This window comes from Natator depressus, chromosome 12 (genome assembly GCF_965152275.1).
Source record: "Natator depressus isolate rNatDep1 chromosome 12, rNatDep2.hap1, whole genome shotgun sequence".
In the NCBI taxonomy this organism is placed as follows: domain Eukaryota; kingdom Metazoa; phylum Chordata; order Testudines; family Cheloniidae; genus Natator; species Natator depressus.
Window position 1 is genome coordinate 17,646,722 of NC_134245.1, and position 13,799 is coordinate 17,660,520.

General features: G+C 47.4%; 1 protein-coding gene across 1 annotated transcript; it reads left to right on the forward strand.

Annotated features, from left to right (window-relative positions):
* Nucleotides 1–3,718: 3,718 nt before the first annotated feature.
* Nucleotides 3,719–7,947, forward strand: CBLN1 (cerebellin 1 precursor). Its single transcript, XM_074969144.1, has 3 exons — nucleotides 3,719–4,249; nucleotides 4,794–4,913; nucleotides 6,419–7,947. The coding sequence occupies exons 1-3, from the start codon at nucleotides 3,992–3,994 to the stop codon at nucleotides 6,614–6,616; spliced, it is 576 nt and encodes a 191-aa protein (XP_074825245.1). The 5' UTR covers nucleotides 3,719–3,991; the 3' UTR covers nucleotides 6,617–7,947.
* Nucleotides 7,948–13,799: the final 5,852 nt, after the last annotated feature.

A 13,799-nucleotide genomic window follows, 5' to 3' on the forward strand; every position in this document is an offset into this window, starting at 1 on the left:
TCTTACTCAACACTAATTAATACATGTATTTACATCTCATTGCTTACTTTCTTCTGCTGAGCTGCCCTCTTTCATACTCAGTAAGAGCCAGAGTCCTATGTCCACACACAGATTTTCAATATAGCTACCAAGTTTTGGGCAACTCCATGTAACATGTTATGCAAATTATGCCATGAACTAATTTGCATATTTGATTTGCATATAACCAAAGCTTCATCTTAAGAAACTGTGTGGCTATAGTGCTTGTGAAAGGTATCAGACCAAAAGACCTGTGAATGATGCAACACCAAGGCAAATTTCCCACACACACTTGCCTCATCCTCGATTTGGAGGGAAGGATTTCAACTAAGAGTAACAGGGGTCATTTACTTTCCATGCCCTGTGCAGTTCTTGGCCCTCTGCTGAGTCTGCTAATTAGTGCAAAGCTTGATGGTGACTTTGTGATGTGGGACCAGGAATGGAGATCCACCAGCTCATCTCATAAGGGCCAGCAGACATCCTTTAGATGGAAACAACTTGTAATCCCTTCTGATCCAGGCTGCACTCAAATTGGTGAGCTACAAATGAGGCATCCAGTCCCCTAAGTGCTAAATTAAGAGGGAGACCTATAGATAGGTGTTACATAACAAAAGAAAAGTTGAGAAACATTAACATTACAAAGTTAGGAAGTTAAGGTTATCCATCAAGTCTTAATTTCACCACGACATTTCACCAGCAATCTAGGAAGGTGGGACAAGGCATGAGTGTCCTATGAAATGCATGGTGCTTGCCTCGGTTTCTGTTGATGCCAATAGGTGAGTCACAGCTTCAAGCATGCTGGCACCTTAAAGAAAAAAGTTGGCTTCCCAACTTCCAATCCCAGTCAAGAGGGTCAACAACACTGGCAATATATTTAAATTAAAAAAATAAACCTATAAGTCTCTTCCTTGAGGGCTTCCCCAAAAGCATAGGCTGGCATGTAAAACTTAACATTGTTCTGGCTCTTTTATTCTATTTTCTGTCTTCAAGGTAGTATGTTTGGGGATGGGGGGGTTGCTTTGTTTTTTGTCTCCATTCCATTTTATTATTCCCCCCCCCATGTGTTTTCTCTTTCCATTTTATACCCCTGAGCCAACACTTTGAAGGCTGCCATACTGTTCCTCTTCCCACTTTCTGTAAAAGAGTTTGGGGTACTTTGGTGCCCCCTGCAGTATGATGCCAGAGGTTGCCATCTATGTCCTTTTACCCTTAAACGAAGCCCTATTCCAACCTTAGGCCTCAATACTGTAAGTAGTTATTCATATGCAACTACTGACATTAGCATCAACAGAGCTAGTCATGTGAGTAAAATTGTGTGTGTGTTTTTACAGGATCTGATCTTTATATATAACATAAGACTTCACAATTATGGCTTCAAAAATGAAGTGATTTAAAATCAGTAGTTACAGAAACTCATAATGACCTGCATGGGGACTTTTTTTTTTTTGGACAATGGCATCAAATATTACAAGAGCACAGCTGAGTCTTACTATGAAATTCCACTCAAGGTTTTACCTGGGAATATCGAATCAGTTTTGAAAACCGATCTGATAGCACGGTCAGACAGGTAATGAAATCTCTTGGTCTGATTGTTCACTTCCAGCACTTCATCAGTAAATGCTTTTCTTTTGCAGTTTCAGATTGCAATGTTATGCTATCCGATCCAAAATGGATAGTGGTACATGCCCAGCTAGAGAGACGAACATTTGATCTTATTGAATAGAACTAAATGTATGCTCCACATTAGTGCTACCCCAAGAGGTAGGGAACTGAAGCATCCAAAGGCAACAAAATTAAGATCCATTTCCTGAGCAGTACAATAGATTGAAAACCCTGAAAGCCTTAATATGCTTTTAAAGTTTCTTGTTCAGTAAGGCTCAACGGAGATACTGCATCTGTTGTTAGTAAAATCCTGTTCCTCCCCCACACTTTTTACAGGGCTGACACTAAGAAATCAAAGGAGCTAGGAACTGGGTCTCCTGGGATCCCAGCCCTTTGCTCTGATTGCTACAGAGAGGATCTTTTAAAAAGGCCAAATTTCAACCACAGTTCAGGAAACTGAAGTTGATGCTATTTCTGTTTTGTTTTTTTAAACCCATTTAGCTGGTTTCATGGGGCAGCGCTGATTCTTGCGCTGCCTTTCAGAGAGTGTGAAGGAACCTGGGCCCTACTAAAACTTTTGACACCTGAACAGCTAACCTTTAAAATAGCATTAAAAGGCCAGCTCCTTAGAGCTGGGTTTGGAAAGATTTTATTTTAAACACAACTAGGCTCCCACCTCTTATAGCCTATGGGAGGTGTTTGAGCCTCCCCTACTACACCTACCGCCCCCAGCGCAATGTCCTGGGCCAAATCCTGCTTTCCTTACTTACCAGTAGTAACACAGAAGTCAGTGGACCTACTTGTGCGTCACTGAAGCACCTAGTCTTGAACCCCACACAGCAACAGGACAGAAGCCACTCAGCCGAGGGGCCACCTGCCCGGGGACACAGATGGGATCTCCGCTAGGAGGACGCTGCTACTGGGGAAGTAGCTGCAACTTTTCCAGCGCCTCCGAGCTTCTGGCTGCTGCCCTCTGGGGCAGAACGTGCGGCAGCAAAGGAGGAGCTTAAGAGAGCAAAGAGCCCAACCAACCAACCCCACAAGGAACCCCAGAAACACTCCCCGCCAGCTTTCCAGGAAATGAAAGAGAGGGACGCCTGTACATGCCTGCACCGCCAGTCTCGACCTGGACTGCACCTTGCCTTCGCCCCAGGCACACGCCCCGCGCCCTCCCCCTTGGCGCGCACAGCCCCGTTCCTTCCCGGTGCAACCCGCTCAGAACCCGGGAATGCCACTAAGGATGAACATGGGCCACACAGCCTGCAGCTGAGCTGCGCCTCCTCCTCCGTGCACACTGCCCCTGCACAATCCGGAATAGCGTCACCGATTTCAGTGGCTTCGTCCGGATTTACACCGCTGCAAGTGAGCGCACCATCAGGCTACACCTGACTTCCGCCGACCTGCGCACACAGCCTCCCCCTGCCCACCCAACCCCGTGCTCTACCCCCCAGTGCCCTGGGCTCACGGGCGCAGCCGAGCCACCCTCTCCCCTTTGCAAGCAGCCTCCAGCCGAGTCGCCGCTGCAGGCTCCCCCCCAGGCGGGGGCGCACGTGCCACGAGGCACAAGGGGCCGGGGGGGGCGCATCTGGACGCGGCCAGCGGGGCACCGCAGGGAGCGAGCCTGGATGCGGAGCCGCTCCCTGGCCCGGAGCCCGCCCCCACCTGCCGCTCCCCGGGCGCTGGCCCGGGCCTCGCCGCCCGCTGCCTTCAGCTCACAGCGGCCCAAAGTCCTGCCCCTGCGCCGGCCCTCGGGGTCCTCCCGCCCCTACCTGTCCCGCGGGCCGGCGGCGGCAGGTCCGCGCTCCCCTTCCAGACTTGGGCGAGTCCCGGCTGCGGCTCCGCACCTGCCTCTCGCGCCTAATAACAAAAGCCCGGGCGTCAGGTGGCAAGAGACGGACTGGCCGCCCATTGGCGGGCCGGGCGAGCGCCCGCCGCGGGTTGGCCAGGGGGCGGGGCCGGGGCGCGCTGACGCCGGGGCCGGCGGGGCGGCGCGGGGAGCGGCGCGCGGCGCCTTTGTGTTCCCCGGCCGCGGCGGGGCGATTGGCCACATCCGTCCTTGCGAGCGGCGGGGCTGGCGGGAAGCGCCGCGCTATGTCTCGGGCTGCTCGGGTGCCTGCTCAGGGGCCGCTTCCCACGCGCCGCGGGGCTTCCCCCCCGGCTCTGGCATAGAGGGCGAGGGGAGCCGCCCGGGGCAGGGCTGGCCCGAGCGCAGGGGGGCGCCGAGCGGCGAGCGGGAGGGAGCCGGGTTCGCAAACCACCCAGGACGCTGGATTTGCCGCTGGCCCTGTAGAAGGGGGGCGCGGCAGCCGCGAGCGGCGCCTGGGCTTGCAGCGGAGCCTCCGTGGCTTTCTGCGGGGTAGCGCGCGGCGCGATGCTGCGGCTGGAGCTCTTGCTCGGCGTGGCGTGGCTAGCCCGGCTGGCGTGCGGGCAGAACGAGACGGAGCCCATCGTGCTGGAGGGCAAGTGCCTGGTGGTGTGCGACTCCAACCCCACCTCGGACCCCACGGGCACGGCGCTGGGCATCTCGGTGCGCTCGGGCAGCGCCAAGGTGGCGTTCTCCGCCATCCGCAGCACCAACCACGAGCCCTCGGAGATGAGCAACCGGACCATGCTCATTTACTTCGACCAGGTAGCGCGGGGAGCGCCCGGGTGGGGGCTGCCCGGGGGTCGGAGAGGCGGGCAGCGGGAAGAGGCGGTGGCCGGAGCGGGGTTGGGGGGGTGTCTGTGGGGCAGTTGTTGGCTGGATTGCGGGAGGGGATAGGTGGCGGAGTGGTGGCTTGAGGAGAAAGGCACGATCCTGCCCTGGCCGCGTCCCGCAGCCCTGCGCCAGAGACCGACGGCCGAGTTAACCGGCGGGCGGGCGAATGGCCGCATCCAGCTGTTCCCCCCGGGGGGAGCCGCTCCGCGGAAATGCCCGTTAACACCCCGGCGCGGAAACTTTCCAGCGCAGCGCAAAGGGGGGGCAGGCAGCAGCGACGGGGGCTGCGACCCAGCGAGGCGCGGGCAGGGAGCTTGCGAGCCCTGTCCCGGGGGAGCCGGTGCACAGCTGCGGGGGGTGGGCAGGACAGCTCCGGATGTTGAGCCGGGGAAGCCCAGCCCGGTGCCCTAGCACACGCCCCTGCGGGTCCCTCCGCTCCCCCCCTGTGATGCTGATGTCCCCGTTTCCATTGCAGGTGCTAGTGAATATCGGAAGCAACTTCGACTCCGAAAGAAGCACTTTTATATCGCCCAGGAAAGGGATTTACAGTTTTAATTTTCACGTGGTGAAGGTGTACAACAGGCAAACCATCCAGGTCAGACTCCGCTCCTTTCTGCCTTTGCTCGCTGGGCGGTTCGGTTTGGGTTAGGAGCACTGGTCCCCGGCTCCAGAAAGGGCCCCAAACTTCTTTCGGCGTGGTTGAGCTAGAGCTGGTGAATTTATCTTGTGGGACTTGGCAGCGTCAGGTGTGGAGCGTTTCATGTCAGTAACCCAAGAAAATTCAGAGGGAAGGAGGAAATCAAGGGGCTAGACAGTGTTTCTTTAATCAGGGGTGGCTATTTGGGAGCTCTCCTGTTGTGTGATAATATATGGATGCTTTATATTATGAGGTTGGGAGGAGGCGTTTTAAACAGAAAGTGCTGAACTTTCCCTAGCAATATTTTCAAATAGGAGAGTATTGTGAAATCTGCTCTAACCCGTCTCGGGCCTTGCCGTGACCCCCTCTGGCCCATTGTTTGTCCTAGGATGGCTGAGCATATTCCGGAGACAAATGAAACACCTAAAATGAGAGTTTACTAGTACAAGCAATTCCTGCGTTTCCTATTCCTGCTGGCCGTGTAACGCAACCCGCGAACGACTAATCTCCAAGAAAACCTAAACATTGCGCGACTAAATGCAATTGATCTTTGACCCAAATTATTAAACTCTAAAAAAAAAAGAAAAAAAAAGGTGGAAAAATGATATAATTATTAGGTTAAAATCAGTGTCTTTCTCTCTCCCTCTGGTTTGGCAAGGTGTATGGAACAGGGATTTTTTAACATTTGGTAATTGTACCAGGTTTAACCGATGATGTAGAAGGCTGGGGACTAAAGCATCGAATCTTGATACAGCAGCTCTGTTGCTGAATGTGTGTGTATTGTATATGGTGTATATATTTATACTGTTATACATGACCTGCTCAATATAATCTAAATAGCAAATTACAGTTTATATAGGTACAGAGCAAATTATTGTGTGTGTGTATGTATATATATTCATACCATGTAATTTTTTATGCAGGAGCAGATTAGGCATGTAGTACATTATTAAAGTGAGGTATTATTCATGTGAGGTATACCCTGCTTATTGACTCTGTAGTGGGACATTGTTTTTGCTGCCTGACAAAGGAAAACTACCTTCTGAATATACTCCAGAGACATTGCCTGTAGCTGCAGTGCCACTTCTCTTCATCCCCTTTTGAGGTTTCACATAAAGCCATCTTTCACTAAGTAGGGACAGACCTCTTCATACCCTTAAAGCAAAAGCACCCTATTGAAATTGTTCAAAACAGAATCAATGTCCTATTTCATATGTATGGTGTGTTTTGATGTAGGCTGTCAATCCAAAGCAGCAGTAAAAGATCCCCTTTCTTTAGAATGTGTACCCTAGCTGATATTAGATTTATATTTCTTTTCAAAAAATATCTAGAGTTTCATGTGACAAAAATAATAGAGCGACTATTTTGCCTGCTAGGTGAGCCTGGAAGCAGTTATAAAGCCCTGGCTGTTATCCCTGTCTGATGTTAATTTACAGAGGGCTTTGTTTTATCTTGCTCTTTAGGTGAGTTTGATGCTAAATGGGTGGCCAGTGATTTCCGCCTTTGCAGGGGACCAAGATGTGACCCGAGAAGCTGCCAGCAATGGAGTCCTGATTCAAATGGAGAAAGGAGACAGAGTTTATCTAAAACTGGAGAGAGGAAACTTGATGGGAGGCTGGAAGTATTCGACATTCTCTGGATTTCTAGTGTTCCCTCTTTAAATAACTTATCATCTGAACAGAGAGAAAGCAGCAAGTCAGAGAATTTCTTACAAATTCCCAAATTGTAGCTGGGTATGAAAAGCCTTGGACAGCAAACTTTTTACATTCAAATATTAAAGAAGCTAAATCCTGCTTAGGTTTGTGTACATCTGCTTTGAAGAATTATTTTTGTTGTTGCAGCCAACAGATAGGAGACACTGTAATTGATCATATCTCCATTTATATTCCTCACCTTCCACCCCAAATTAGTTAAAATCTGTGTATCACTGGTGTAATTTGCCATAATTTCCCCAGTGGTTCCCATATTATACCTTCAGTATTTACACTGTTCTTCATATTTGGTAGTTTTGTTTTTAAAACGTGTTATTCTTGACTCTTTATCTGAGTTTAACATTTAAAAAAGCAAAGTATTTTTGAGTACATAGATGCCATGATGAAAGATAAATTGCAAATCTCACGGTATACTGGCTGACAAAAGTTTAAAAAAAAAAGAGAGAGAAATTTATACATGAAGAACTATTCACAGCCAAGGCTGACCAGAGTATTTCAATATTTCTATGTAATTCTGAGTGATTGTGGAATTTAAGGCTGCTAAATGTTTTGATGCTTGTCTAGCTCTTGTAAAATGTGGCCCAACTAAACTCCAGGAATTATATTGAACTTTTACTTTTATTCTGTAATATATGTGTGAATATCGAAAATTATTTTTTGCTTTAATTCAATAAAATTTAAATGGGCTTTTATTATTCTTAAACAGAAAGTAAGTTCTTTCAATGGAATTATTAGCCCCTTCTCAGGCTTAGAAAAAGTTTAAGAAGCTGCAGGCTCAAACACTTGTAATGGTGATGATCTGGTCGATAAGTGAAGCAAAATGTAAGTTTAAAGCTTGTTAAATTTTCCCCTTTTTTCCCGCCTCTAGCGCTGTATCCTCGATGTGTTACGCGCTATTTTAAATTGCATTAAAAGAGTTAATTTCAGCAGATCATCATCAGCCAAACTCAATTTAAACTCTGTGGTTCAGATCGCCCGAGTGATTAAGTACCCTAAAGATGAAAAATGAAAACCAAACTCAGCTATCGCTGAGAAGTCGCCCATAGAATCTTAGATCTGTATTGTTTATACCATTGTCTGTATTATATTCTATAAATCAAATCTCATTTTATACAGCCGTCTAAAAATCTAACAATGTATACTTCGATGCTAGTATTATTTATTTGCTAGTATTATTTTGTTTACAGTCTTTGAAAGATGTAAATGTTATAATTTTGCAGTCCTCAAAGAGAATACTACTTTTATTAAAAAGGTACGTAAAGGATTTTGATTGTATCTAAACCTAATGTGAAATAAACCAGTGTAATAAACAAATGGACCTTTTTTTTGACTGGAGGACTATCCACGTCAGTTTGATTCTGTGATGAGAGGGTGCAGATCTTGGATATAATAATATTAACTCAGGCTACGCACTGAATATAAAAAGATCTTTCTCTAGGACAAGCTAATATGGGGTTGGCTGCTACGCAGTTAAAATCTTAGGCTTTTGTTGTTGTTCAGCCCTGGGTTCCAGGAAGGAATTTAATTAGCTCCTGGGGGGAAAATTAATACTAGCATAATAAGCAACAATTTATTCATAGTTTTTGTCTTGGTAATAGTTTCATAGAGCGGGTGGGGACTCTGTAAAACCTTCCTAAAGTCCAGGCCACTCGCTTATTTTGAGTTTGATTGTTTTTATGGAGGTCTTTAATACAACTGACAAATGTACCTTCTCCTAGTAAGGAGAGCACGTTCGTTTATACTCGAGATCCTGCCAAGTAAAACTGAAGGGGCGGATAGATAGATTAGACAGTCAATTTGCTTTCGGAATTTGAGTGAGATATCTGTAAGGCTTTTATTTTCAAATAAAACAAATCATCAGCTACCTGACAGCACCAGGGTTTATTTTCTCTGGGGGTGCAAAGAGCTAAAAGTGTCTTTCTCCCCCCGGAAGCCTGGGTTCTAGTGCCGGTGTTTATTAATTGTACACAGGCTATCGCTTCTGTCCAGGTATTATATAACAGAAAGGAAGGCCCAAGACACAAGGGTTTAGAACCATCGACTGGACGTTAGAAATTGCACGGATAAGACTTGGCTGGAGTAGGTGCAGAAATCGGTTCAGTTGTCCGGGATGTTGCAACGTTCTGCTGAGATTATCCACTTTACAGACTTCTGAGCCAGCGAGTGACCGTCGAGGACACCCCAGCCCTTCCTCTCCGCTCCCTCCCCCTCCTCACCACGTGTTATAGAAATGATGAACATCCCTAGCCTGAGAGAGACAAAGAAACTGGCTGGTTTTCATCCTGTGGTATAGGGGAAAGCTGCCACAAGCACTTCATTATAAACCCATCCAGATTCCTGGCATCAGCAGCCCCTGGCAAGGAGCCACAGAAGGGAACAATTGAAATTTATGAGGAAGGGTTCATGATGGAAGGCAGTGGGGTTGTTTTCACTTTGAGTTATAATTTGCACCAAACCGTTCTGTCTCTCTGTGGTGGGGGGCTCCACACGCCTGTCTTTATGAAACACACTTTATTGCTTTCCCCAGAAGCTTTTAACTGTTTCCCTGCCCACTTTCTCTCCCCTTTCCATTCCTCTCCTTAGGCTGGTGGTTAGTACCCTTTTTTTTGATACAGGAGGACCCTAGAAGTGTCCCCTCCCCCTTTACATCCATGCGTCTTGCTTGTGATTTTCCTACGCCTCCGATCACCCCCTCAGCCTTTGTTTTACTTGACTTGGGCTACAGATAAATCATGGACTCGGGTCTCCAGGTTTTACGTCAACGCGTGACTCCATGGCCAACAGTAGCGGCTTCTTCACCCCTTGTGAGAGGAGAGGGGGTTCCTCGTTGGAGTCTTCCAGCAGCGACCTCTCCACTGTAGGCTAGATGATCAACAGGGAAGACAAGGCAAGAGTCGCAGACATTCCGGATTAAATTACAGGCCTGATCCTGCAGCCGACACTCAGATGCCGTATGGGTTTTGGTTGTGTAAAGACTAAAGGAGCCGGTCCTGTAGCTCATATGTGCCTCTCCCATAAAACTCCACACAGGCAAAGGCTGAAGCTGCTGTTTTACTCGAAGAACATAAATCGCCGTCTTCCCATGACAGTTTTCCCCTGGTCGTGAGAGTCGCGTTCATATTGCACAGCGGGAAATGGTATTTCCCCCGAATGCAGCAAATCACCAAGCTTCTGCCATTAAAAACTCCCCGGTTGCTGCCCGGAAAAGTCTTGCTCAGTCCGTTTCCGTGCCATGAGCCCCTCAGCTCCCCTGCACAGTGAGCCCCCTCCTGGCGATTGCACGGACATTCATTAGGCGGGCTCGGAATGATGATACTTTTATTAGTCCCCGTTAAGCAACACACGCGCTCAGCAAGTCTTATGTATCCAGGGGTGCTATGCTACAAGGAATGCTTACTGGGCCCGTGCCGCGGAAGGAATCCCTTGCAGCGGCTGATGAGAATGGACTCAGTGGAAGGGAAGGTAGCACAAAGAGAGGAGGGGAGGAGGCAGGACTCTGGGCTAGTCTGGATTCTGGAAACCTTTCTAAGCCAACGAGTGGCAGTTGTGCAACGGGCCGAGCAAACACACACGCACCGTAGTGGGACTCCGCAACCCACCTGAGCCCCGAGCTGCGGCCACAGAGCAGCAGCTCTCGGAGCTGATTGGCAGCCCCACGTTGTAAGGTGGCATGCTGATGTTTATGGGCACTCGGACCACAAACTCCTAATATTGACTCTCTGGTTCCCTGGCATGATCATGGGAAAACGTTCCTGGCTGCTGGATCAGGCATCTGTAACATAGTCTGGGCTTTTTTCTTTCCTTCCTTTCGAATGGATCGTTGTAGGTATTTTAGCTTGGCAATAATGGAAGGCGAGTAGCAGACCCTACTTTCAAAAGGTTGATGTGGGATTTTCCCAGAACGCCCTTTTGTAGGGCTTGTGAGTTGGCTGGAATATCAGAGTTTCTGGAAAAGACTAAAATATAAAAATCTGAGCTCATTCCAGCATATTGGCTCGCTCCATTTTGCATCATATTTTAGTCTCATTACATTTCTGGGGCTGGAATTTATGGTATTTGATTGCGACCACGTGTACTGGTGTGATATGGATGTAACTTATTAAAGAGCGGGGTGGGTATAGACATATTATTTTCTCTGATTAGCTTTTAATGGATGTAGTGGAGACGAGAGCAAGGAGCTTAGAAGCACTCTTTGAAACTTACTCAATGGATCAGCTCAAGGGACATGGAACTGAGAAGAAAAACGGCGACACTGCCACCTCAGAAAAGTGCATCTGCCCAAAGCATGGAGTAAGATCAAGGCTGAGGTGCTATTTGAAGGCCAGCATGGGATCCATATCTTTACTATTTTGATTTTGTAAAACGTTGGATCTTTTTACCAATTTCTCATGCTAGGTTTCTTAAATCCGATATTCTGAATCTAAGGGATTGCATTTCAGAGTAATACAATGATAATACTTTCCAAAAGCTTTACCTTACAACCTAGACTGTAAAAGAAAAATCCTTTCAATGATCACATTGAGTTCAACAGGAGTTGGATCCAGCCCTAAAAAAACTCTAGCCTGGGCCGCTGAAGTCACTGGGGATTCTGACATCCATTTCAATGGAGACAGGCTCCCGGCCTAAACTCACCTGTTCTTCTTCACAGACATTAGGCTGTGGAATATTCCTCCAAGGCTAGGGATGGGCGGCACCGTAGCCTAAGACCTACAGCTCACAGTTCTGCCTGGACGTATTTTTAATTCCTATGGGTAAAAGTAACCCCCGAAGAAGAGTAGAGCTGAAAGAGAACAGAGATTTGTTTGTCCCTAATGTTGATTGTTTACCTTGTGCATTTGACTACACTTTTTGTATAGACAGCTCAGACGTTGCCCTACACAGTCTGGCAACTTTTCCCTGCTGTGTGTGGGGGGCCTCTCACACTATAGCAAGGGAGAGCAAAGCATTTTAAATAAATGTGACTGTAAAATCAGCTGTAGTACCTGAAACTACTTGAAATTCTCTCTCTTTTTTTTAATTGACTAGATGTCGAGTGGAAAATGGCCCTTTAAAACACTAGACCATATATTATGGGAACACTCCTGCCTTGGCAGGAGGATTGACTTATTATGTGTCTTGCGTTTCATCACAAAGTCAATGGGACTTAGGCCCGTAAATATCTTTGTGAATCCCACCTACTGGTTAGTAGGGCTAGAAACCAGATTCTAGGTCAGAGTCCTCAGGACATACTAGCTACTCTCCAAACTACTATCTCCATACATACACCATCACACTTACTTATAATTCTCCATCTGCTCATGCTATAGCAATGGCATTTTGAATGATAAAGAAAAGGCAGATCGGTCCAGATCCATAACGGTATTTAGGCTCCTAAATTCCATTGACATCAATAGAAGTTAGGAGCCTGAATGCCTCTGCGGATCTGGGCCATGGTATCTCCTGCTAAATCCTGCTCATTTTACTGACACCAGTTGTCCCATTAAGCCATAATGCTGTCGTGTCGATCAGCCAGCTTGTGATGAAGCGTGTACTGTCTGGCCGCTATATATCTTAAAGTGCTGCGAGTCCCCTGAGAGCCATTAGATGATAAATGATACTAGCATGCAAAATCCCACTAATCATATGAATTACCGTCATGTCCGTCATTCATTATACGGTATCGCTTTAGCTATATGCCACCAAAGAATCAAGTACGTGGCAAATTAATTTGTCTGGTTTGAGAAACATCTTTTTTTTTAATTTATTTCTGAAGATGAGATTTGAGGTTAGTCAGTATGGACCAGTTCATTAAGACGCGGAGAGGCTGGCAAGACCTGGGGGGGGGGGGGGGGGCTGGAAAGAAGTATTTCGGTTCCCACTGTTCAGCGCTTAGCGAGTATATGGGGAGGGGCGACAGGGAAAATATAAAATGAGTACAAATCTTGATTGGCTCGATTAGATCAATCTATTTTCTGTAACATTATGTCTTAGTTCAGTACTTCGCCTCTAAATAATACACAACCATCCAAAGGGAGAGAGCCCCAGTCTGCGCTGGCCAGGGCTGGCTCTAAAGCTGAGTGAAGGAACTACACCCAGGGGCAGCCGCGCAGTTAGAGTTGGTCGCTGAGCAGGGCGCCTAAGGCTGTTCTCCGTGCTGTGGTCCTAGGGTGTGCTGGGTTCCTGTGATCCCTGGCTCATTTGCTCGCCCTGCCCAGGCAGGAGTATTTACTCTGAACATTCAAAGTTCATGTCACAGCTAAGGGAAGGAGACACAGAGCGGTTAGGTAACGTGGCTAAAGTCTCACATCAGCGAGCCAGGGCAGAGCTAAATAAATTTCCTGCGCTGTGCTCGAACCTAAGCAATAGGCAAAGCTCTCTTCCCAGGAGAACTGTCTGCGTATGTTGGACAGAAGCTTTTGTTTAAACACAATTATATTTAACGAGCAGGAGGAAACGCTGTGTAAGCACTATTAAGGCCAGGGCACTGACAGGCACCAATGTCTTTGGAAAGGAAAGCTCGCCCTCACTTCTTGTGTCAAGCCGTGCACATGCCATGACCCCTGCACATTTTGGGCACAACTAGGTAAGGATGTGTGCCAGCCTTCACCACGATTTTCCTTTCGATTAGCTTGTTGTTATAGCATTAAAGTGGCATTAGTCAGCCTGTGGTGTGTGGGTCTGTGATCACAGTCATGTCAGAAAAGCCGTTGTGCGGGTTGAGGAACTTTTTCTCCACAACAATTAAATTAAATTAAATTAAATTAAATTATAAGGAGTTTGTATCTCTCAGATTTATGGCCCAGGCATTAAAAAGTTGGGAGAATCAGGCATGAATACTTTACTTTTTCGTGAGCATCGCATACTAGTATTGTGGGTTTCCCATTGCTATTTCAATGAGGAAACACTTAATGTTTGCATCAGAATTTCCCTTTTTTGGGGGGTGGGGACGGAGTTCTTCGATCCTTTATTGAACGATATTGAAGTACTATAAGTTTTAAACACAACCCAACGGGAAGAGAAAAATTTCCAGAGTCAGTACACGGGCTCTCCCAATGTTGGGTATAACTGTCGAATTATTTAACACTGGAATAATATTTTGGATTTGAGCTAAAGGGTTGGGGGCGGGGGGGGGGGGTGCAGCAGAAGTATGAAG

Bases quoted from the DNA above. Each gene is read 5' to 3' on its own strand.
- CBLN1 (XM_074969144.1), top strand. From the start codon at position 3,992: ATGCTGCGGCTGGAGCTCTTGCTCGGCGTGGCGTGGCTAGCCCGGCTG. The intron at 4,250-4,793 runs GTAGCGCGGGGA...TTTCCATTGCAG, and splicing joins TGCTCATTTACTTCGACCAG to GTGCTAGTGAATATCGGAAG. The intron at 4,914-6,418 runs GTCAGACTCCGC...CTTGCTCTTTAG, and splicing joins ACAACAGGCAAACCATCCAG to GTGAGTTTGATGCTAAATGG.